At 48.9% G+C, this 25,151-nt stretch overlaps 1 protein-coding gene across 4 annotated transcripts in view; it reads left to right on the top strand.

Moving 5' to 3' along the window:
* Nucleotides 1–25,151, top strand: part of SDCCAG8 (SHH signaling and ciliogenesis regulator SDCCAG8) — a 1,515,443-nt gene that overhangs the window by 141,945 nt on the left and 1,348,347 nt on the right. For all 4 annotated transcript variants that reach the window (XM_085611405.1, XM_085611403.1, XM_085611406.1 and 1 more), the window contains exon 4: nt 11,599–11,715. In XM_085611405.1, the coding sequence (XP_085467531.1) occupies nt 11,599–11,715 (117 nt within the window). The remainder of the gene's footprint in view (nt 1–11,598; nt 11,716–25,151) is intronic.

Raw genomic sequence — 25,151 nt, 5'->3', positions numbered from 1 at the left:
TGGTGTGAAACTGTTTGTCTACATTTCATCGAAGACTCAAAGGTTTCTCAAAACAGATCTTGCTAACGCCAAATTAACAACAGCTGAACGTTTAGAGGGATTCATTCCTAGTTGTCAGCGCACAAATTCTGAAAACCAGATGCACATGGGTTTTGTTACATCTTGCATCGATGCTTTTTAGATGCAAATTTATAATGGGCAGTGTCTCGGAGCTGATGGGAGAGCACAGCTACTCTCCCATTATTTAAAGCATTACACAGGTTAAACTCCATAGTGAAGCATAATGCTTGCATTTCTCTCTTGTTCAGCCAATGGCAAAGCCTTGAATACCAGTCACTTACTTTTATTGCATTTCCATGGGCTTTGGCATCTGCATAAAGCCAGACATAAGCATTGGCAAAGCCAATAGGTTTGGCATTAGTTGCCAGACTTTTGGCTTTGCCAATGCTTGTTTCTTCCCTTTCGTCTCTGCAATTGTAAAACATTTTTCTTGGGGGAGCTGCCAACCCCTTGCCAATAAAAAAAAAAAATGCATAAAAGCAAAAATATTTTTTTGTCTCAAAGATGACACACTGCTACAGAATTGTCTAGCATAAGGGGAACTTCTTTGCATGAGGATGTGTTTCTTGTGAAAGAGAAGAATGCCATCACTCACAGTGAAGTTAGGTAATGGATTATGTGGGCCGATCCATTATCCCATGCATTATGCTTTAGCGGGCTGAAGAAAAATTTGAATAACACAACAACATACCAGTGGAGGAGGAGGGCTGGCTGAGAGCTCCTTTCACTAAGTATATGATATGCATATATAATTTTAGTAAGCTCAAAAAGTATTTTCTAACGCCTGTCCTAAAAACGTTTCAATATTGATTAGGCCCATCGCAGTGAGAGGGACAGTAAGACCTATCCCTTGCAAGCAAAAAAATAAACCACCCTGGAAGTGCAAAAACGTCAGAAAGAAAATGAACAAGTCTACATAACCACTGGGAAATGCAACATCAATTGTTCTCCAAAGAGTCCACGGGCTAGAGGCAGACCTAGAAGATAGATGCTATGCGAAGCAATGCAATATCCGTCTGAAACTCGCTTTCTCCTCCACTGCTTTAAACTAGGCGTTGCTGTTTCAGACATTTTACAGCGGAGTCACAGATTTGAAAAATCTAAGTAGCTGATTTAGATGAGTGATAACAGGACACCCATCTCTCACGGCAAACAGCCTTTAAAACGAAGTTTTGTATCTTTCCCACTCATTTTTTGTCACGCATGTTTTTAGAATGCATATGCTTTTACAACGTATACCTTTACTCCTCATTTAACCCGTTTACCGCGGCGGACATTCCGCCGCGGTACGGGCTTTCCAAAGAGTGGGCGGGGCTGCATCGGCCGACGCGGGCACTGAACGGGTTAAGGTAAGTTCAGGGGCTATGGCGGGGTCTTCCCCCACAAATACATTGTTTATAGATATAAATATATATATAAACAATGTGCGGAAAAGGAATACGTTGTCAAAGCATCCGTGTTCTGAAGAAATGCGGGGTAAAAAATGAGTGGTAAAGGCATGCAGAGTATTTCCCTGCATTGTTCCGTCCACTGCACAGTTAGATGCCAGCAAAAGGCTGTGTTCCCAATGGTTTAGCAACCACTGGCTCTGGTGGAGAGTGTGCTGCTTCACTTTCTGTGTTTTTTAGTCTCTCTGCACCAATTGGGCTCTTGTGAGAAGCGACCCTTGGCTTTTGCAACTCTCAGCTGACCACATTTCATTGAATGTCTGGGGTTTCATTGAATGTCAGGAATCTTTTCTCGAGTGATCTCAGTTTCCTTGATCCCCTTGTCCCTCTAATATCCCTAACACTGTTTTGAATGTGGTGTGGTGCATACTCTCATGTCCTATGTGTTTGAGCCCCAGAAGCTGATTTGCACCATCTATGGCGTGGCCTGAGCATGCCTGAACTTGTACCTACATTTGTAAGGGTTTGTACTGATGACAGCCATGTGCATGGACGGCCTTTGTGAACATAAATATTCACGTTTTATTGATAATGATGCCAATTATATTTGCATTTGTACTACTCTACAGTAATGGAATTTCATGAATATAATTTCACTGTCTGCTTTGGTTTTCTGATTTTTCTTGTAGTATTTTATTTTATTTCCTAAAGTCTTTTTGACATCTGTGATGTTCTTGAAAATCAAAATATAAACTTTTTGTGATTGATTCTGCACATTTTGACACTTGGTATATATTTGTGTAGACGCTCTCCTACAATGTTATGGTACATGTGAATTGAGTCAGGTTTTCAGATGATACCTTTTGGGTCTATGTAAATGGCCTAACTGAAAAGAAACCCTCACAAACCGTTACCTGTGGGGACGATTCACACTATGTATGTATATACCTATAATAAAGGGAGATCACAAAGCCTTGTCTTTGGTGAATGCACCCACGTTATTATGGCATCATACACCTTCTCCACTAATGGTATTTGTGTGTAGGACTACCATTGAAACCGGTCCTTGGATGCTCGTTTCCAGTCCAGGGAGGACCTGGTTGGGCAGTTCGGGCTGGACTGTTCCCATTGGGCGCAGGGTCAAGACTGATTTGCATATGGCTGGGTCCAAACTGGAATGGCATGATGAGCAAAAAAACGATGGATTTAGGCCCAGGTCTCTGTACTGGGGTGAATGTATGACATTGTTTTGCATTCTGTCCATAAATTGTTCTTTTTGCACCATTGAAATCATGACATTCTCACAAGTAAGTCCCCACTTTACGGTTTCATTTCCTGCATCTACATTTGTAACAGCAGTTCCAGCATATGGCTGGAGCAAGGTGGACCAACTACCACAAAAATTCTACCCCGCCAGTTGCCATCTTGTGGATAAGAGAGTCTAGAGGGGAAAAATTATCTTAAATGATGCTCCAAAGCTAAAGTGATCAGCCAAAGATTCAAATCTTGATGGTAGGTGGCAGAAAAATCCGCAAAGTATTTGCAGCACAAAACAGTGCAAATTTCCCTAGATTAAAGGATAGATAAAGGAGAGCTGACACTGCCTAGTGCATAATACCTTTACGCCACAAATAAATCCTACTTTACAAAGCCTCAATGACCTTAGTCTATATTTGGTACCACTCAAATATATAAAACGAATTTTGTTTCTAACCAAGCTTTGTCAATACTTGTTTAATTAGTGAGAGCATCATCGGACTGTATTGTTTGGACTTTACTGTAAATTTAAAGTGATGTCATTTTTAGGTCTCGCTCTCGAGACCTATTGTCGCTGAGATGCCTCTCAAGGGAGACCGACCGGGGCACGCGCAGCGATGCAGCGATTGGGGTCTGTGGACGCGCTTCTGAGACGCACTTGCCCAGACGCACACACAGACACACGCGCGCGCACCCACCCCGCCGCTGCCGCCGCCCCCCTGTACAACAAGCATTGGCAAAGCCAATAGGTCTCGCCTTTGAGACTATTGGCTCATCCATTGCCTTTTTTTTATTGCTGTGATTGCCACCTCTTATTTTATTTTTTCAACTATACCGTTTGTATCTGTAACGTGTAAATTTGTAAATCTCGTCATGTAACGTACTTGGTTCTATTGTAAAGCGCTCCGACACCTTTGGATAAAGTCCCAGCTATATAAAATTGCATAAATAAATAGACAATCGCTAATTGAAGATAATCAGTGGCAACTTTAGTTATCAAAGTAACGTACGTACTACCACCTTAAAACAGCACCTAACGTAAAGGGATACCGTTTTAAAGACCACGCCCAAGTCCTATAGAGCTTAAATCTGACAGCAGACATTAAGAATCCTAGGGAGAGTTAACGTGTGGTGTTCGGGCTGTTTAAAATACGGAAATTCTTAAAGTAAAAAACGCCTCGCTGTACGATTCAGTTTAATATTTTTTGCAAAAATGGGGGTCGGGCGATTTGAAGCACTAATGTGTCGACGGAGGACGCCCCCTTTGATCAAGCCTCCAGTCAGTGTTTCATGGCAACTACCACAACAATTTACGACTGAAGCGTTGAGAGGAACACACGCAGAAGAAGGGCGATGGAGACAGGAGAGTGCTCTCGCTCCATATAGGGCCTTCACAACGGAGCAGCGGATGATGGAGAATGACAAAGCGCCAGCGTGGCCCACAGCAGTACGCTGCAAGACCATGTGTATTCCCCGCCGTGGCCCTCGAGGGGTAAGCAGCGGTCTCAGCTCAGGCTATACGGACTTCTCCTGAATGAGCCCACGGGCAGCCTCCCTTCCCTGGTACCAGCTGAACGTTTCCCGACACCGGGGCAGCCCAAGAAACATCTAGAAAGGGGTGACCAAGATGCAAAGTCCTCCCCCTGTGCACTTACTTTGGCTCCGTCCTTGAGCATCTGGGCGAAGCCCGGCGCTTTGGGCACGTGCAGGGCCATGGTGAGTGAGGGCCGGGGCGAAGAATGACAGAGAGAACCGGCCGGTGTGCAGCTCGCTGCCGCTGAGAAAGAGGACACGCCACACGCGCTTCAACGTCACTTCCCGCAGAAGTTCATCCACAGACAGAAGTAGATGCCTGTCTGAAAGCATCGAGCGGCGGGAGCTGGGGAGGGAAGATGTTGAAAGGCAAAAGCGAAGATGGCAGAGCTACGGTGACAAGATTTTTCAGAGGCAATCAGCATTGGCAAAGCCAAATAGGTCTTGCATTATTAATAACGGACCTACCTGCTGCTGCCTTTGCGAATGTTTGTATTGTTTAAGAAAAGTGAAATTAAAAAAATCTAAATATTGAAGGCAAAGCAAACCCATATCTGTAGCAATTTAACAAAGTAAAAGAGGGAATGCGGTCCCGACTTTGGCGCAGGAAACCAGGGTTCGATCCTTGAGGTCGCGTCCTGTTGTGTCCACATCCTGTGATTCTGGGCAAGTCACTTAATCTCCCCGTGCCTGAATATGTAATGTAAATACGGTGCTCATGTACAGCGCTCCAATACCTTCGGGTCGAGTTCGCGCTATATAAAAGATGCAAAAAAAAAAGTATGTCCAGACGTGGGTACCTTGCTCTCCATGCCACTGGAATCAAGCTATCCTGGCTGAAGAGGGGTAAAACCCCGAAACCGGTCCTAGGATGCTTGTTTAAGACTCTCTGTGAGCCTCTCTTGCTGTATTTCTATCTGTATCTGTGTTTTTCTCTCCTCTGTCTCATTCCCTGTGAACTATCTATCTATCTATCTATCTATCTATCTATCTATCTATCTATCTATCTATCTATCTATCTATCTATCTATCTATCTATCTATCTATCTATCTATCTATCTATCTATCTATCTATCTATCTATCTATCTATCTATCTATCTATCTATCTATCTATCTATCTATCTATCTATCACACAAAACAGGCATCAATGTGCTATGGTCCTGTGTATCACCATCAATCATTTGCAGTGGCATCGTGAATGTCACCAGACACCCCTCCTCCAAATGGCAGTATAGGAACATATTGCACAAGTTACTCATCATGTATGTTTTGTATTGCATACTTACTTTGGTGCAAAGAGCATGACAACATTGCATAATTTTCAAACATGTAAATGTTTATTTCAAGCAGTAAATAAAATACAGGCTTAAATTCTTTAGTTGTGCTACTAATAAGAGAAAAGTTTTTAATTATGTAGTTACAAAACAGAGCTCCTCATAAAACATGTTTTTCTTAAAAAGCACATTCTGGCTATAGAAATCAGAGATTGTTGAAGCTGCTAGCAAGACAGAGCTAACAGTGGGCCCTCATCGCAGTTAGAAAGTGAAGCTTTTGTGAATATAGCAGTGCGCACAACACAAAGTGGTTATGCTCAGACATTTTTTAAACTACTTCTGCAATGTTGAGTGAACACTTTGCCCTGATTCTATTTAGAATGTTTAGGGTTTCCTTTCACACATAGACTACTACACAAGGAGTATTGGCTAAGCTCAGCGATGTTTCAAGCTTCTCCTTTATAGTCTGCTAATAATGGGCCCTATGTGCAGTTTGAATGTTTAGGTTTTGTTTTACAATTTATGAACAGGTTTCTAATTAAACAGTGGGAAATGCTGATGCATTGCAGAGGCCACCTGTAGGAAAATGTCTTTTTATTGAATGGTCACCCCTGTTTCTTATGATTCTGCTGGTTCTTAGGTCGAGTCTGTGCAGCACATGCGCTGCTCTGCAAGGCATTCTGTATTCAGGTAGGGACTTGAAGCTCCACCCATTCTCAGCCCATATTTTTCATTGACTTGTGTCATTGTCCACAGTAAACTGTGGCTGTTCATTGATCAATAGGCTTAGTAGTCCCTCCTTAGTACCGCCTTGTCTCTTTTTGTAACAACCCATGGCGACACCCCCTGCCATAAGTGTTTTTACTTAGGGCTTTAATTACAGCCTCCGAGCACAATTTTCTCAAATCGCTTTGCACACGCTCTCTCCTAACGCTTTAAAAAACAAATTATAGTGCAATGCAATAGGTCTCGCATTTGCGAGAGTTTAAACTATTGGCATTGTAAATGACAATGCCTTTTATTTACCCGTTTTAAAATCAACACATAAATAAAAGGCATTGTCATTTACAATGCCAATAGCTCAAACTCTTGTAAATGCGAGACCTATTACATTGCAAATGCTTGTTTAAGTTGCACCAAGCAGTAGGCCTCCTGGTAGGCTTGATGCAGGGGAGAACGGGCAAGCTCTGTATTGTTCACTGTTCTGTCTTCCTTTAGAAAAGGCTTTGTTCACTTATTGCTGCGAGCCTGCACCCTTTATTGATTTTCTACGTGGCTAAAACTCGATATGGGCTTTGAAAAAAGCACAGGCCACTATTGTATACTTTTGTATATTATCATCATCATTGCATAGTCTAAATTATGACCGGGACACTATGGCCCTTTAACCATTCTCAAATTCCCCATCTTGTTTTGTCTCCTTTTTTCATTTTTCTTAATCATTTTTTTTTTTTGCAAATTAGTTTTTCTTTAGAGTACTATAAACGTCCTTTCCAGTGAGTATTCACTGCCGGTTTGGACGAGGAATAGAAGTTATATTCAAGAAGTGCCCCTTAAAATAATGCTGACAACTTTGACGCGGATTACCAATTTATTTGTCAGTCCTTCGCTGTGCCAAAAAACCGCAGCCATTTTCGAACGCGTAACATTCTAGTTTATTGAACGGGCACACGCCTCAGCCGCGTACGCGTAGTTCGGCCGCGGGCCTTTTGATAAAAGTGGGACAGAAGCAATAGTCCATTAATATGCGGTCCCCGGGGCAAAGAGTAGGTTCACTGAGCTGAGGCGGCTTTGACGATGTAAGTAACGGGGCTTGTCTTACCCTGCAGGATGTTTGCCCACACAGCAGATGCCGTTTTACTTAACTTACTTTGCCGGCAGCATTTCTTCTTTTTTCTCATTTGTGAAACTCTCTCTCCCATCAGAGTGTGACTACAGGCCCCTTGACCCCGGTTTTGACTGACGCTATAGTGCGTCTCCTAAGTACGTTTTTTAGAGCAATTATTTCCTTTGTGTTAATGGTGTTGTTTTGTCTTGTTCTGTCTCACTAGTGTGTTTTTTTATCACTAACCACAGTGTGGTGACAATAATTTCATGCTAAGAGAGTGATCACTGGTTACAATGACTGTGCACCCACATCATTCGGGTGGTTTATAGACCTTATTCAGGGTAACCCTGTGACATGCCGCCTCCGCTGACAGGTCTGTGATTTTTAATCTTTTTGCCTTCTATTTCAGATCCAGGATAATCCTCTATACCGTATGTATTAAGAGCGCATTCAGAAATTGTATGTACGAGTGTGTCCTTATTAAAGGACCTGTTAGGAGTGGTACTAACGGGGCTGGTTCCCGTTTGGTCCTGAAGAAGAGCCTGTAGGGGATTGGCTCGAAACATGTTGACCTTCTATTACTGAGACAATTAGACTCATTGAGGTTTTCTTACCAGTAATCACCCCTGATTTTAACTTTGCCAATCAGGGGCAGGAATAAAGTAGTGGCCCGCTGGTTAGACATTTTTAACTCCTTTTTAGGTCTTGCATATGCAGCGCGCATGCGCTGCTCTGGCGAGACTTTTGTAAGGGGCTTCAAAAATCTGACCACACGCACGCACGTGTGTTTTGTTTTCGGTTACAGGCTATTGGGCTTTGCGTGCGTCTTTTTAAGAAAGACAGCACACAATTGGGCAAAGGCGGGTGCATGTCCCGCCTTTGCTCCGCCCACAGCCTAATGCTTGCGGTTACCAGCACGGGCACCATGTGTTTTGAATTATTGTGCCCAGACGCATGCGCGATAATTCAAAACACATGGCTCACTGTGGCGCTCGCGCGCACCACTCGCGTGCTTGTTTGAAAGATACAGTGAACTTGTATCCATTATTTTTAAAAGTATTAATAGTTTTGTTGTTTCTTTTCTCTGACGCGTTACCAGGCAATATGTAGTACTGAATATGTTGATCTTGGAAAGACGGAAACATGTATTGTCCTTGCCTGAACAGCTTAATACACCAACTTGTTTCACCAGCTGTGGTACATATAAAAGAATGCACCCGAAAAAGAACAAATTCCAAACTTTAATCGAGAGACAAGCACACAAAAAAACCCTCACGACCCCCAACTGGTTTTCTTATTTTGTAGTGCAGGGGTGCTATTTGTGGTCAACGAGGTGTTGTTGCCGTGAGGTTAGATTAGCCTCGGTCTCTCCAGTTGCATTTCCGGGTCACAGTGGTTTGACTGGGCCCGGGGGACTCTGGGATTGCTTTGGAACGCATGATGACTTAGTATGTGCTGCTAATGAGGGGTGTACTTTGCAGTTTGCCCTATCTTGGAGCTTGCCCTCGTTTTTTTTTTTGCAGTAACTCCTACGTAATCCCCACGTTTGTGCGCACATTTAATTGCAGCTTTTCTGTGCCCGACCGCGCTGGTTTTACTCCCGCCCCCAGGTGGCATTAAAATCAATAATATGTGCGCCAAGCGAGAGCAAGACCAGAGACACTGCATTGCACAGAGCGGGGAAGGTCCACAAATTATGGCGGCTAGTAACGAGTCTAGTCGTTCTTTCCTGCCCCTCCTTCCCTGTGCACCCATGTATTCATGTATTTTAAAGAATTGTACACTGCGTGTAGCCCCAAAGCCCAGTGTCTTTCTTTTCTACTTATTCCTTATTGTCGTCCTGCTCGTGTCTCCTACTACTTGATCCAAGTTTTCTGTTTCAGGATTACCAAATGTCTCCATATTGACGAAACCATTATATCAAGGCCTGTGCGTAACCTTTACGATTCCAATTTATCATGGTTCATAATTCCAATCGTCGTAACTGCCAAGTGGACCCATGTCATGTGATGTGTTTAGTTGGGTCTAACTCTTTTAACAAACAAAAGGGTGCATTGTAGGACTTGTAGTTTCGCTCCTACAATTGTAACTGTAGTCCTCGCAAGTGATAAGTAAAAAAAAAAATTATACATTAATTATACAATGATTTTCGTTACCACGTAAGTTAATGCCAAAAACCACGTGCAGACATTCCCATGCTCCTGAAAACTACGAGGCTAGACAAATGGCAGACATGCTGCACTTATACTGATTATATAATTTCTTGCAGTTTGTCCCTCAATTCTTTTAGTAGACTCCCAGTGTGCTGCAGCACCCCACCCCATGTTGCTGTGCTTGCTAATGCAGCGTGCCCCTACACGTGCTTGATCTGGACTCAGTTGATGTAGACCCACCCTTAACCATCTCTCCGTGTGCTCAGTGTTGACTTTACCCTCGTAATGCGCTCATCATGTGTTGTAGGCTTTGCCTTACTTGAGTAGAAGTAAAATGCTAACCACTGACTGGTCTTTGGGTTGCATTCAACTTAACTTTGATTAGAATATGTTTCAGGGGGTGGTGTCATTTGTTTTTTAGAGAAGGAAGATGATATCTGAATAAGTGTACTTTAAAGTTTGGAGGCGTTTTCAGTAGATGCCAGTCATATGTGAGCAGATCGCTCTGTCTGTGCACATCTTAATTGAACTGGGACGTTGTTTGTGTACGGCGCCTCATTCCTTACCCAGTCATGGCTGAGTACTGTGCACGAGTCGTACACTGCATACGTGTTTGACGGTTACACTATTGTGTGGATGAATAAAAATGCACCTCAGGTTGCACTAATAAATACCATAGCAAAGTTGTCAGAAAAACATACCATAATGTCCCTTCCACACGCTCTGAACTTTGCAAATATTTAAACTAAGAATGAGCAGATTTAAAACTATTTTAGCTTGGTTCTCAACAGTTGGGTGGCCACTCGTATAGTATGTCACTTTTCTATCATCCAGGTGCCCTTGTTTCGAGTGTGTTCTTTTCGGTCATGTCTGTACTTTGGCAAACTTGATTTATTGGTTTTAACGGCATTAACTAATCCCTGTAACTGAGCAGGTAGAGCCACCACCATTGCAGAGTTTAAGTTTCGCAAGATGGTGGATCTGATATGTTGCAGCATGACTAATTCTCAGGTTTCCCTATTTTCTGTGTATGTAGGTGCGTAATGAAAATTCTTGGTTGCATATAAAACCAAAACTCTGTTTTCTTTTATGCGGAATACTAGTATCATCTGTAACACCAGTCAGAATAGTGATTTTGTGATGTCCATGGTTGAGCACTGCATATGTCACAATTGCCACATAAATTTGATCAGAATCCATAGGCTCTGTCAGCATGCTGCAGACTTCTGTACAGCACAGCGTAAAGACATAGGCAAAGTCAATATCTCTAGCTAAACACTTGTAAGGTCCCAAAGGCGAGACCTATCGGCTATGCTAATGCTTGTTACCACTTCCTTCTACCTTTGTTTGATAGTCAACCAGTAAGTGCTCCTGCGTAATCGCCGAGTCGTAGCACGCCTCAATCCTTAGGGGATTGGGATGAACCCAAATGATGAAGCATGCCACCTAGGGGCAACCCTGGTGGGTGAGGGGTCGCTAGAAAAAAGCCTGTTTTCTATTAAACGGATGCACTAGATTCTTGCTGTATTGTATTATCATTCACTTTTGGGCAGGTTTTCTTTCGAATTTTTTTAATTTTTGTGTGACACCGTTTTTAAGCTGCGCCATGCAGTAGGCCTCCTGGTAGGCTCGATGCAGGGGAGAACGGGCAAGCTCTGTATTGTTCACTGTTCTGTCTTCCTTTAGAAAAGGCTTTGTTCGCTTATTGCTGCGAGCCTGCACCCTTTATTGATTTTCTACGTGGCTAAAACTCGATATGGGCTTTGAAAAAAGCACAGGCCACATTAAACACTCCTGAGAGGAAATATCTTGTTTCTAATGCGGCTTCGAGGGAATGGATTTTCCAGTTGCAAGAGCGGTATCGATGCGTCCATTTATAGAGCTATCTCTGGTTTTGCTCGGAAGTGAGGGGCATGTTTTCGCGTGCATGCTTGTTGTTACGATAAAAACTGAATCCGTGCATGACGTTTTTCCTCCATCTGAAAGTTCTACTTCACAAGTACTGAATGTAAATATAAATTGCGAACGAAGAAAATCCACGTTAAATATTACTAACATTCAAGCCTTGCATTTTACCCAACTTATTTTCTCTTTTCCGTGCAGGGAATGCGAACGCCTGCAGAAGAAAACACTATGCTAACGTTTAATAATATTGTTCCTATCGTTCATGACCAGTCTCAGTATATTCAGCGCCTTGAGGCAGAGGTCAAATTTTGCAAGGTATGTTTTTTCAAAAATTATAAATCGAAATGTATATTGCTTCATTTTTGTCAAGGAGTTTCGCCTCAGCGTAAATTGTGTATTATTGTTGAACCCGAAAATGTCAGCCACAGAAAATGGCGGACGGTATAACACTGTTGATAGTTGTGGGTATTTTTTCTATTCCAGCATTCTCCTCTTTCCTCCGTCGACGTTTGTGGGCAGATGGCGCTCTAATATTTGAGCCGTTAATGCTATTCCCACGGGTAGCTTATTAGGCCTGTAAGTGCAAGTGTTTCCCCAGGGGATATTCGGTAACTGGGAGACCTTTGGTCTCGAGGATCATGATGTCATCGGGTCGTTCAATTGCTGCCTTATCCTTTAGGGCTTCAGATTGTTTACTGCGTGCATTGCAAGTCATGTTCTTTTCAGTTTTGCAAGAGCAGAGGAAGGGACGTCCAGGGCAATAAAGAAACATATAGAAATGAGCATTTCTTTCATAGCTGACGCATTGTGTGCGCCTTGGCAATCTTTCCTTTGACCAGTGAGTGCTCTGATTTTTCAAACAATGTCTCTTTTGTGATAATCTTGTTTATTTGTGTCGTCTGCCTCCCATGGGTAGTGTGCTACACATTTAATTTAACCACGTATGTAATAACGAAGCATCTACCACACCAACCCTCCGCTGCAGTCACCACACAATATATAATTCCGGTCGTTAAGAGTTTAGATTTAACTGACACCAGTGCTTTAAATTGAATACTTACTACTCCAGAGTACATGCTTGTGTCTGAAAAGTGCTGGAACTCGCTCTTCTTTTTCAGATTCAGAAATAATTTATTTCCAAGTAATATATTCTTATAGAAATATTACACACATTTCCTAAAAAAATTGAAAATTTTAGTAACCTAAAACAACAATGCATAGTTGCATCATTCGGCCTCGCATACAGAACCCGGGCCGGGTAGGCAAAGCCGGACCCGATAGGGGCCCGGGCAAAACGCCGTCCGGGGGCGGCGCCCCTCCCCCGGCCAACCCCCTCAGGGATTTGAATAAGGGCTAGGCCGACGGGTGCCAGGATTGGCCCCGAAGGCGTGAGCGAGCCCCCCCCAATCAGGGGTCGTGCTCGAGGGCCAGGGGGGGGAATAAAAGGGGGGTCACCGGGATAGGCGTTACATACGCCCAGCATTATTCTAAGGCCTCCCCCCCCCCCCCCCCCCTCTCTTCTAGGCTCGGACGCTGCACGCAAGAAGGTGTGGATCGTGGGGCACTCGTACGTTACGCGGGCACAGCGGTGGGCAGCGGCTAGACGGGACTTTGGCGGCATCTGGCTACGGGACACCGACATAGAATGGTGGGGGCGCCCCGGGATGAGATGGGGAGAGCTGCTGTCCATGGCGCAGGATGCGCGACAGCGGGGCAGCAAGCCAGATGCAGTGGTGGTCCACTTGGGCGGGAATGACTTGGCAGCAATGGGGCGAAAGGCACTCTTGGAAGACATGCAGAAGGGCCTCACAGCATTAGCAAGAATGACACGCCCCGCGGACATCATTTTTTCAGAAATCATCGTGCGGAGCACCTGGCGGGGGGCAATTGACCTGGGGGCGGTGGAAAAGTCTAGGAAAAAACTCAATATCACCATGGCAAAAGTATGTAAGGCGAATGGCTGGGGTTTCGTGCGGCATGGGTTCATAAACTTAAGATCCCCGGGGTATCACAGCGGAGACGGAGTTCACCTCACAGGGGTGGGTATGGATATGTTCCTGCTGAACATCGTGGGGGTTCTGGAGCAGAGGGGTTTCCTATGACAATCGGGGGTAGGAGGCGGCTAGGGGGGAGCTCCCTCTGATCGAAAAACCATAGGGAGCGTGGCGGAGCTAGACAGACTAAATTAACAAAAGAAAGGGGAGAACCCAGTAGAAGATAGATGAGAGGCTCTCGCAATGCCTTGGGGATGCCGCACGGCAGGGGCACTGAGGGAGCCAAAAGGGCGGCACGCCGCCAACAAGGATTAGAGACAATACTCTCCCCATGACCCTTGGGATGCCTCACGGCAGGGGCTCAGAAGGAGACAAAAACAAAGGACCCAGTCACAAGAAGTGAAAGTAGATACGCAAGAAAGGCCCTTGGGATGCCAGCCGGCAGGGGCCTCTGGGAGAAGGGAGGGCCCATGTAAGGTCACAGGGCGAGCGGGACGGCACTTGCGGCCCGGACAGGTCCAAACGGAGACCCGCCCAATCGGTAGCAAGCTGAAGCCTAAACCCGGAAGCAGGAAACGCAGAAAGGGTTCCCTCCCCTCCCAGTTGATTGATAGAACTGGGGCAAGAATAACCATGCAATATGTACATGACCATGAACAATGCGTTACGATTGTATAAAGTTTTTTGTGATATGAATAAACTGCGACCTTTTCAGGCACCCAACAGAAGTTGTCAGTGGTGATTTGAGGTAGCAGAGCATAGCAGGAGGGTAAGAGGGGGGGAAAGCAGGGAGGGGAGATCCGCCGCCTGGATGGGGTTAGAACCCGGGCCGGGTAGGCAAAGCCGGACCCGATAGGGGCCCGGGCAAAACGCCGTCCGGGGGCGGCGCCCCTCGCCCGGCCAACCCCCTCAGGGATTTGAATAAGGGCTAGGCCGACGGGTGCCAGGATTGGCCCCGAAGGCGTGAGCGAGCCCCCCCAATCAGGGGTCGTGCTCGAGGGCCAGGGGGGGAATAAAAGGGGGGTCACCGGGATAGGTGTTCACAAATCCCCCCCCCCCGGGCCAAGGGCGAACAAAGAAGAAACCCACCCACCCACACCTAAGAGTCGGGCGTCGCAGCTGCAAGGTGGAGGGTAGCGGGGGAGCTAGACAGACTAAATTAACAAAAGAAAGGGGAGAACCCAGTAGAAGATAGATGAGAGGCTCTCGCAATGCCTTGGGGATGCCGCACGGCAGGGGCACTGAGGGAGCCAAAAGGGCGGCACGCCGCCAACAAGGATTAGAGACAATACTCTCCCCATGACCCTTGGGATGCCTCACGGCAGGGGCTCAGAAGGAGACAAAAACAAAGGACCCAGTCACAAGAAGTGAAAGTAGATACGCAAGAAAGGCCCTTGGGATGCCAGCCGGCAGGGGCCTCTGGGAGAAGGGAGGGCCCATGTAAGGTCACAGGGCGAGCGGGACGGCACTTGCGGCCCGGACAGGTCCAAACGGAGACCCGCCCAATCGGTAGCAAGCTGAAGCCTAAACCCGGAAGCAGGAAACGCAGAAAGGGTTCCCTCCCCTCCCAGTTGATTGATAGAACTGGGGCAAGAATAACCATGCAATATGTACATGACCATGAACAATGCGTTACGATTGTATAAAGTTTTTTGTGATATGAATAAACTGCGACCTTTTCAGGCACCCAACAGAAGTTGTCAGTGGTGATTTGAGGTAGCAGAGCATAGCAGGAGGGTAAGAGGGGGGGAAAGCAGGGAGGGGAGATCCGCCGCCTGGATGGGGTTTTATAAATTATATATTTACAACCATATAAACAATAAAATTTCTTCCTAACCAGACCCAATACAATCCACAGCCCAGAATCTCGCATGTTTAAAACATTTCACTAAGAATCATAGGAGTTTGACCAATAGCAAAACAATTCATTGTGCCCCATTCAGCATTTTAACCGCTTTGCTGCGGCCGGAATTCCCCCGGTGCCGAGGAATTCCATGCGTGCGCGGTTCGGACGCCCATCGTGATGTCAGACGGCCGTGGGCCATCCGACGCACGGAAGAGGTTAATGTGTAATATGTATTTGGCCAATAGAAAACAGTACTCTCTCATTAAAAGTATTGCACCGGAGCTGAGAAGTGTAAGTACTTTCCCTTTCAAATGAAATAGTGCCAATATCGGCAACAGTTATCACAAAGCACATAAGTACATAAATAAAACACACGACACTAATGTAAGTGGAGAAATATTGCTGCAGGTTTATTAGCATAACCAATATGTAAACAAGGTGGGTTATCTTACGGGCGATCCCAGGGCAGGCCAGCCCTATCCCGCCTGCCCGTCTGATAAGCCTAGAGTCACCATGGCAACGCCAACTGGTGTATACCAAATATTGGGAGGGTCCACCCCTCCCATCCGTGGACCACCAGTCCACATGCTTCACACGCCCCCCCGTGATGGGTGGGCGGAGCATACATGGCAGCCCCCGGTTGCTCAGACCCACAACCGCCTTTCGGTTAACGGGGCGCCGTCGTTCTTCCAGGGGACCCGCTAAACATCCCTGGGTATCCTGGCTTAGCACCCCGCGGTGCTGCTGCATGCTATACCCCTTGGTATGTGCAGACCCTGGATCGCCCTGTAACTCCTCCTGCAACACAAAGTAAAATTGTTAGAAAAAACCTGCCCCCCCCCTTTGTCCCTCCGGACGCCGGGTAAGCGGAGGGGCGGGCAAGGCGAACGAGCGGACAAGAGGACGAGGAGGGGGCGGAGACAGTATAAGTACCCCTGTCTCCTGCCCGTCCTCGCCGGAAACAGCTATCTGTTGGGGTCTCCCCCGGACTAGCCCAGGGACTCGACCTCCCACCCCTGTGCCTTCCTGTGGCACTAAGGCGGCCGCCCTCCAAGGGGCGGGCCGCTGCGCAACCCCCCCCCGGGCAGCCTTACATAGTGCCAATATCGGCAACAGTTATCACAAAGCACATAAGTACATAAATAAAACACACGACACTAATGTAAGTGGAGAAATATTGCTGCAGGTTTATTAGCATAACCAATATGCAAACAAGGTGGGTTATCTTACGGGCGATCCCAGGGCAGGCCAGCCCTATGCCGCCTGCCCGTCTGATAAGCCTAGAGTCACCATGGCAACGCCAACTGGTGTATACCAAATATTGGGAGGGTCCACCCCTCCCATCCGTGGACCACCAGTCCACATGCTTCACACGCCCCCCGTGATGGGTGGGCGGAGCATACATGGCAGCCCCCGGTTGCTCAGACCCACAACCGCCTTTCGGTTAACGGGGCGCCGTCGTTCTTCCAGGGGACCCGCTAAACATCCCTGGGTATCCTGGCTTAGCACCCCACGGTGCTGCTGCATGCTATACCCCTTGGTATGTGCAGACCCTGGATCGCCCTGTAACTCCTCCACAGCCTTGGGAGTGGCCACCGTCACTACCAGGGCCCCCCACCAAGGTAGACCTGTTTACTTACAACCTGCTGCAGCCCAAGCTTCCCCTAGGTCCAGTAGGAAAAGGTCCATGCCTAAACTAGAGAGGTGCACCCCATCTCCCTCCAGGCAACCTGTGGACTTGGCGTGTATAAGACCATGCCTGATGAAGCCAAGACCTCTTTGCTCTGCGCAACTGCGCATGGCTCCCGATAGGCCTTCCTACCTACAGCCTACTGATAACGGGCTTCTCCCAGGTCCAGCCAAAACAAGTCTACGCCCAACCGGGCCGGCGGCCAGCGTGCACCATCAGGACAGATTCCCCCATCCTTTCTAAACTCTCCTGTGGATTTGACTGAAATGACCTTAAACCTAAAATAAGCGAAGGTCCAAAGTTGCCTTTGCATGGCTACAGAACAATCCCTTTGACAAGACACTCCTGCCTGGCAGAGCCCATGCGGGAGGAGGTAAGAGTTGACAAGCCCGCCTTGCTTCCTCTTTCACTCCGTTGGAGTACGCCCATCGTATTCCACCAGTCACCATCAAATGTAAAGCCTTGCCCTCCCAAAATTTGCTAGTATACCAGGGAGGGACAGGTCAGGGTGACCACAGAGGAGAACAACGTGTAAAATGCTTCTCTAATTGAATACTGGGAAAGCCAATTGTTCTCCCGCTGATTAGTAGCCCAAGTGTTAACCCGGTGTTTCCCTTGATCATATGGACCATACGCCCCTGTTGGAAGGCCACTTCCACAACCTGCATGGCTGCCAGCCAGTGCTGGAGGGCGGGAGAAGTTACCCGGAACCGATACTTGCATCACAGGTAACTGTTTCGTCGAACTCAAGGGCGGGCTACTAAGTGAGCAACCATGCTCCGCCCTAGTTTCCAGCGGTCAAACCCAAGGCCCTCCAAGTTCTGCTGCTTCACCTGCCTGTTAACAGGAATCCCAGGGCAGACCACCGGCCTACAATCCATGCTTGGCCATGCCTGAGTTAAAAATACCTCTGAACAGCATGACAACAGGCTAACCACCAGCATTGCGTTCTGAATGTTTCTGACACTGCCAAGAAACGTGCGCATAACTAAAGCAACTGGCACCATGCCATAAAATTAACAATTCAGCCTTCTATGAAACAAGACGTGCCCTTGTGGCAATCAGAGTAGTGCTCCCTCCAAGCCAGCAGCCCTACCAAGGCAACTCGCACCCTCTTGGCACTGGCACACCCCCGCCCCAGCTGCCCTAGAGTGCCTGGTCGTGTATGGCCACAACCTATGTTTCAACACTGCGTCATACCGGGGTATGATGGCATCTAACTCTACTGCTGAGTGCCCGTTGCACCATCGCAAGTATGCCTTTGCTTTGCCTGCACAGGGTCTGGCTGCAAAGTGGATGACATTGACACCCCACCCAGGGCGAAAATGGCAGCTTACAGTATCTGGTGCTATAGACGGTCCCCGTACCCTGATGGAACAAAATGCAATTCCCTTGCTCCTGTTGAGCACGAACCCAGCACGCCACAGGTGTTGCACCGCCCGCGAACAGCGGGGACCCAGGCAGCCCCCAGCCTTGCAGTGCTGGTGTATAAGGGCCGTGAACCGACGCTAATCTCCTCACGGCTCCCCCGGCGCAGGGTGTGCGGCTTCTTTGCCGTCGGACCCCCATTCATTTACTTTGCACGCGTATGAGCATCGTATTGACCCTACCCAGGGCACTGGTAACTCAGTACCTCAATCGCGGTTGAACGCGAAAATCGACACGAGGTATAATGGCGCCTTACTTAAGTCTCGCATTCACTTTCACACAGGGCACTGGTGCTCAATCCCATATAGCCGCTCAAATGTCCCCGGCCCCCGCATTTAAACGAGAAATCCCCCCGAGTGCCTTAATTTACCTTTGAGATGAGCAACAGTTCCTCACAGCTGGACACGTGTTTATATGACACATTCACGCATTCGGTGGCAGCGCATCCATTGCAACTCGCCGCCCGCATTCTCGCCCATTGGCAGCAGCGCAGTCGGCGGCCCTCATCCACGAAGGCCCACCTGGACCCAACGGAGGGATTAAAGTGTTTCCGACCGGTCACGAACCGGGGACCTTTCACGTGATAGGCGAACGTGATCACCACTACGCACCAGATTAACAATTGAGGTGCGGGGGGGGGGGGGGGTTTAGTAAGGGCCGTAATCGCGTAGTGCATGCACATGTATCTGCCTTATAGGCAGCCAGCAGTTACGGCTTGCATATTTATATAGCGCAGACTCGACCCGAAAGTATTGGCGCAAAGTTCTTGTGAACAATGCAATCCCTGCATCAAGCATCTGCTTTCTAGGCAGCCAGCCACTACATGTTGCATATTTATATAGCGCGAGATCGACCTGAAGGTATTGGAGCGCTTTACGTGAGCACCGTATTTAAATCACCCCTCCCGGCACGGGGGCTTAGTGCAATATCTCATGCTCGAACGTCCCCGATCTAGAGCACCATATTTGCATTACGCATCCAGGCACGGGGGGGGCTCCAGTACAATATTAACATGCTTGAATGCCCCAGATCACGCGAGCGCCACACGAACGCATAGAAGCGCTTTGCAAGAGCGCCGGTTGCATAGCACAAAGTTTAATGGAGCGCTTACATGACAAGTACAATACTCCGTGATTATGCACTCAGGCAGCCCCCAATTCCTGTTGGACCCCGGCCGCCCCGTCACCAATCTCGATGGATCAACATAATTGCGCGAGCTCGACCACATGAGTGCCGTATTTAGACTTCTAAATCTAGGCACTGGGCGCTTCGCTCCCAAGTACCATCTTGCGTGAGCGAGTCTCAGGAGCAACCTGTTGCCTATTTATGTAGCGCGCCATCGTCCCGACGGTATTTGAGCTCTTTACCTGAGTGCCCTAATTACATTACACAACCAGGCACTAGGCGCGTAATTCAAACCAAATGATATGCCTTTGATCACCGGGCCACTCAGGTGCTCGAATGTCATAATCAGCGTCACATCGGGGCCGTGAATACAAAGCAGTGTTCATTATGGTCGATTCTTTGCTAGACCTCTCAGATAGCAAGGAGTTCAGAAAAGTTATTTACCAGCTGTTGGGCTCGTATTTACATTAAGTGGTTGATAGTTGCATTGCTTACTATAAGGAGACTCGTTTTAATCACATCCTCATCACGGAGATTACGTGATTTAAAATGTATGCCCATTTCTTTTCATGGACACCATTCTGTGACATTCGCGCTACATTCCCCGCGTCATCACCCGGACCCCACTCAAGGCACGGGGGGAGGGTTAAATGATTTGCCCAGGATCACAGGAAGTAGTAGCGCGGCCACAACCGGAAGGTTTGTATATTGCGATGGTATGACAGCGCTTTAACTGCAAAAGGGGTACAATATTTATGTAATGCAGGTGTGTACTGCGCGACGGTTTGACGGCGCTTTACATGAGCATCGGTTACCTTACGCCTCCAATGCAGGTTTGAACCGCGCGACAGAAATGACGGCGCTTTAAATGAGCACCGGTTGCATTCGCGCACGGGAGATTAAGTGATTCACCCAGAAACCCAGGATGTGGAGTCGACCTCTAGGCTCGAACCCTGGTTTCCTGGCCCAAAGTCGAAAACCAACCACAATCGCTCTCCTACAAGGCACGATGCGGACGCGGGCCCGTGATTCGAAGACCCCGCCCCCCGGATTGAGAACATGAGCCACGGCCCTTAGCACAGTAGCAGCCTAACGTATCAAAGCTACATCTTTAAACAGGGGGGAGATTGAGTGAAATACCCGAAAAGCAGAATGCCAACGCGGCCTCGAAACTCAACAAACCCGACCGATTGTGTTTGAGGACCTACGCGTCAGTGATTGCAACCCGATTCATTATCACCGTTCATTATCTAGCGGGCACGCGACCCGAAGGAATTGCAGCAGGGCCGTATCTACACGACCATTCCTCACCGGAAGATTACGTGGTCTTCCCTGACTCCCAGGATTGTGGAAGTGAGCACGCGGTTCGATGCTCGACACTCAGAGAGCGCCACACATTGCATGCCCCAGGATCCTACTAGGCACCGGCAATGGTGCACCTGCACTGCTGCTCTCGAGATCTCTGCCACAGCGATGCCCGTCTATACGCCATGACTGCCCAGTGCCCCCATTCCCCCGATGTACAGAAAGGATGCGACCCGGAGCTCGCCCCAGGGGCCCCGACGCCCAGGAGTAGACAGGCCGAGAGCTCAATAATCAACACCAGATGCCGAGCCCGCCACTCAATGGCACGGAACTGCCCCCTGCGCGGCCCGCACTCCCCAAAGCCCCGCAACGGTCCGGGCGAAATCAAACATCGCGCTCTTTAGCCCAAACCCGCCTCCCCAGCCCCCAATCTTGCATACCCTCCGCCCGTGGCGATCCTCGCCACAGGGCCCCGTCGACCTGGTACTGCCCAGGGACAGGGCCGGGGCGGAGTGGGTGCTGCAAAACTCACCAGACAAGAAGCATGGAGGCGACGACGATCACAGAGCCGTGGGGGCCGGCGGAGCACGAGGAGGCGCGGACGACGGACCGATGCTGCGAGGTAAGGTAAAGGCGAGGTGGGCGACAAAGAGGGCACCCGGTCAAAATTAATCCGTCGCCCCAGCGTTGCCTATTTGCTGTGGGGGTGGCCGCCCAGACTGAATTCAAGGAGGAAGGCGGGGTTACCTGTGCCCCCTCGCGTCACCCGTGCGCCCCCCGTTGGGCCTCATGTGCCGGCCCAGCATATTAAAATTGACGACACAAAGCGCAACTCCAGCCGGGTGATGGGCCCTAACACTCTCTGGCTTAGCACCCGTGGCCCCTCCCTTTTCATCCGGCACTTTCGGTACAGACAGTGGCACCCGCAGCGAGCCACGCTGGCCATGGACCAGGCCCGATCCATGCACCAGCGGGAAAGGGGTCAGCGTGGCTAGGCCTTGAATCCGCAGACCGTTGCCCAATTGTAGCAAGTACCTCGGTAACCTCGGGTCCGATCCCGAAGCCTGAGGGGGGGGTTAAGTGCAGGCGCTGCACAGTGGGAGAAGAAACCAGAGCTGACTGATCCCGTGGGGTGGGGGCTGCTGGCAGGCCCCCTAGGCGATGCCTGGGGATGCCGTATGAGCCGGGGGGTGAAGAGGCCGCAGCGCGCACGAGAGCAGGCGACCTAGGGCCAATTACCACGCCTCCGGACTCGAATCACCCCCCCCCCCCTCCCCCTGGAAGATGCACCCTCCCCTCAACCGAATAAAAACCAACTGGAGATGCCGGGGGTAAAGCCTGGGGCCGGCCTTAGTTGGTGGTACCCTGTGCAACAATGTTTGTTGGCACCCCCCAAATGCCACCCCCATCACCGATACTCTCACTAGCCTCCCTATACAGTGACCAAGTCTCCATAACCACACTCACAGATGCATTGAATCAGTTATATAGCGCCACTCCTACCAGTGTTGAGTGTCCGAGCACTTTGCATCTCACACAACTTACGCAGACAATCAATCATGCGCGTGTGACTCCGTGTATAGGAAATGTTACCTAAGCCCAAAGGACGCAAAGAGTAGGAGTCTCATGTCGTCCCTACTGGTAGGCAGTGTGGTTTAAGGTTGCTTGGTGCTGGAGAACTACAAGCTCAGAGTCGGTTTCTAGCCGAATTAAACCCCCTTTTTTTTTTTTTTTTTTTTTGCAACATTTATCATTGTTCTAACAATGTATGCTTTGCAGTGTGAATGCCGTTCTAGAGTTCTAGGATGAACGTTTATAACTCCTTGTTGAATATTCGGACGTTAGGTTATAAATTGCAAGTAACAAAAGGATGCCTCTTTTGAAACAGTAACCTGCAGACCTGTTTACATCCTACGCACTCAGAAATCCACTTGGCACACGTTCTTTGCAGCAGGCGCATTGACCCTCTGCACTAACTTCACCGGAGTCAATACCTCAACTGTACCACATGCTGATCTCTCTCCCAGGAAGAAAATTAATCACACGAGATATCTTGAAATTAAGTGAGGCCTGGTAATTGCCGCGGAGCGAAACGCAGCATAAGGTGCTTCAAAAGCATAATAAACTACACTACATCACACCATCAGGTACAGGGAGACAGAGCGATATGCCAAAGGATCCCAGAATGTGGACGCGACCTCGAGGCTCGAACCTTGGTTGCTTTCACCAAGGTCAGCTGCGCGGGCCCCCTCTCCTCCCCAGGTGGCGAGTTCGACGCCTGCTACTTAGCCACCGAGCCACGACCCAAAGCTGCCGCCCAGTGCTGGGAGGTGATGGCGGGGGGGGGGCGCGCCCAGGGGTCCCGGAGCAGGAGATAGCAGACGGGCTCGGCAGGGACAGCAACTCGACCCGAAGGTAATGGGCGCTTACCATAGCACCGCGTTTACATTACAATTCCTACACGGGGAGGTAAACGTTACATTACCAATACTTTCGCAAATTGGGGACATACAGTAAGAGAGCTCCGTGCCTGGCAGAGACATTGCGCTGCAGCCGCAGCGACGTTTGTATCACATTACGATTCCTACACGGGGAGAAATCTGTATCAGGGCGCTCATGCGCACCATTACCAATGAAAACATTCATTTTTGTTGGGCACAGGGAGATTAAGCGATCTCCCGAACTCGCAGGATGCTAAGCGCCGTTGCCCAGGCTCGAACCTGGTTCCCCAGGTTGGAAGTCCACCGCTCTAGCCGCAACGCTAAATCCTTACACGATGGCTTGCCGATGCCCGACCGATACTAACACACGCGCGCCCCAACCCCGCAGCACCCGCAGCCTCTCTAGCCTGCGCTTGGGCCTGGCTTTGTGCCCGCAACCCCCCCGCCCGTGGTATTCCGACCACAGGGCCCCGTCACCTGGTGCTGCCCAGGGACAGGGCCAGGGCGGGGAGGGGAGACAGGCAAACTCACCGCGAGCGAGGGGCTCCGAGGCTGCTGGGCACGTGAGGACCGAGCTGCAAGGCGAACGAGCGGACAAGAGGACGAGGAGGGGGCGGAGACAGTATAAGTACCCCTGTCTCCTGCCCGTCCTCGCCGGAAACAGCTATCTGTTGGGGTCTCCCCCGGACTAGCCCAGGGACTCGACCTCCCACCCCTGTGCCTTCCTGTGGCACTAAGGCGGCCGCCCTCCAAGGGGCGGGCCGCTGCGCAACCCCCCCCCGGGCAGCCTTACAGAGGTGCAGGTACTCAGTATCTGCCTATTTAAAGCGATGACTGACATAGTGAGGCCTCAGTCAACATTGAAACACAACCGTAGGACAATATGTCGGCCGTTAGCCCTCTGCTTTTCGAGACTGCAGGTACCATGGCCTGTAGCTAATACCGATACACAGGCTTTTTAACATCACCATTGTCATGGCATCGCCTCTGTCAACATTTTCTGTTGGTTTAAATCTGGCTTGGCAGCAACACTGGCACCAGACTTCCTACGCTCACGAGAAAAAACTGCTTTAAAAATCTGTAATCAGGACCATGTGTTGATCTGCCTCGCTACAGTCTTTTAATTGGGCAGAAGGTGTGTGCTTTGAGGGAAAAGGAGTACTTGTTTTGCCTTTTGAGAAATCTTATGCTCAAGAAAGAAGGCTTGAGGTGGTTATGGTGACAAGCCATTGATAAAGGCTGTAAGCCTAATTGATTAATAGTGGAAAGTTATGCAGTGGCGTAGCAAGGGTGGGTGGGGTGGTGGCCAGCCCCAGGTGGCACAAGTTTTGGGGGTGGCGGCTGGCAGACTCCCTCGCTCTTACCTGTGGCCTTTGCAGTGTGGCAGCCGCAGGAATCGAAAGCAACCCCCCACAAACCTTTCCCGTCCCCCCCCCCCCCCCCCCCCGCTCTGACATTCAGCCACCAGGGCCGGCAAATGCAGGGGCCGCCATGGGAGGTCTAAGGCCTACCTACACCACCGAAGTTATGTTAAATGCTATCGGTCTGATTTGTTTATAATTAAAACATTAGGGTTGCCACCTTTCCCAGAGAAAAATACTGGCCATTTGTTCAGTTGATAACATTCTGTAAAGGCCCAGACACAATACATTAATAGAGGAGTGCCCTTTTTGAATGGTTACCTCCCACTGTTTGCTCTGGATTCTGTGGTTTTAGAAATGAAAGTGCACTTGGCCCTCCTAGCCAGGCACACGTGCCAGTGCTCTTTCCCTCAATAGGTAATGTGTATTGGTACACCCATTTGGCAAGAGATTTTACCTCCCCTTGTAAGTCCCTAGTATATGGTGCCAGTGGTACCTAGAGCAAGGATGTTAAAGGGGTCACCAAGGCTGCTGCACTGTTTGTGCCACCCTGAGTGACCC

The sequence above is a fragment of the Triturus cristatus genome, chromosome 6, assembly GCF_964204655.1.
Source record: "Triturus cristatus chromosome 6, aTriCri1.1, whole genome shotgun sequence".
Classification (NCBI taxonomy): Eukaryota; Metazoa; Chordata; class Amphibia; order Caudata; family Salamandridae; genus Triturus; species Triturus cristatus.
The sequence above is the reverse complement of the archived record's forward strand: the minus strand, read 5'-3'. Positions and strand labels throughout refer to the sequence as shown.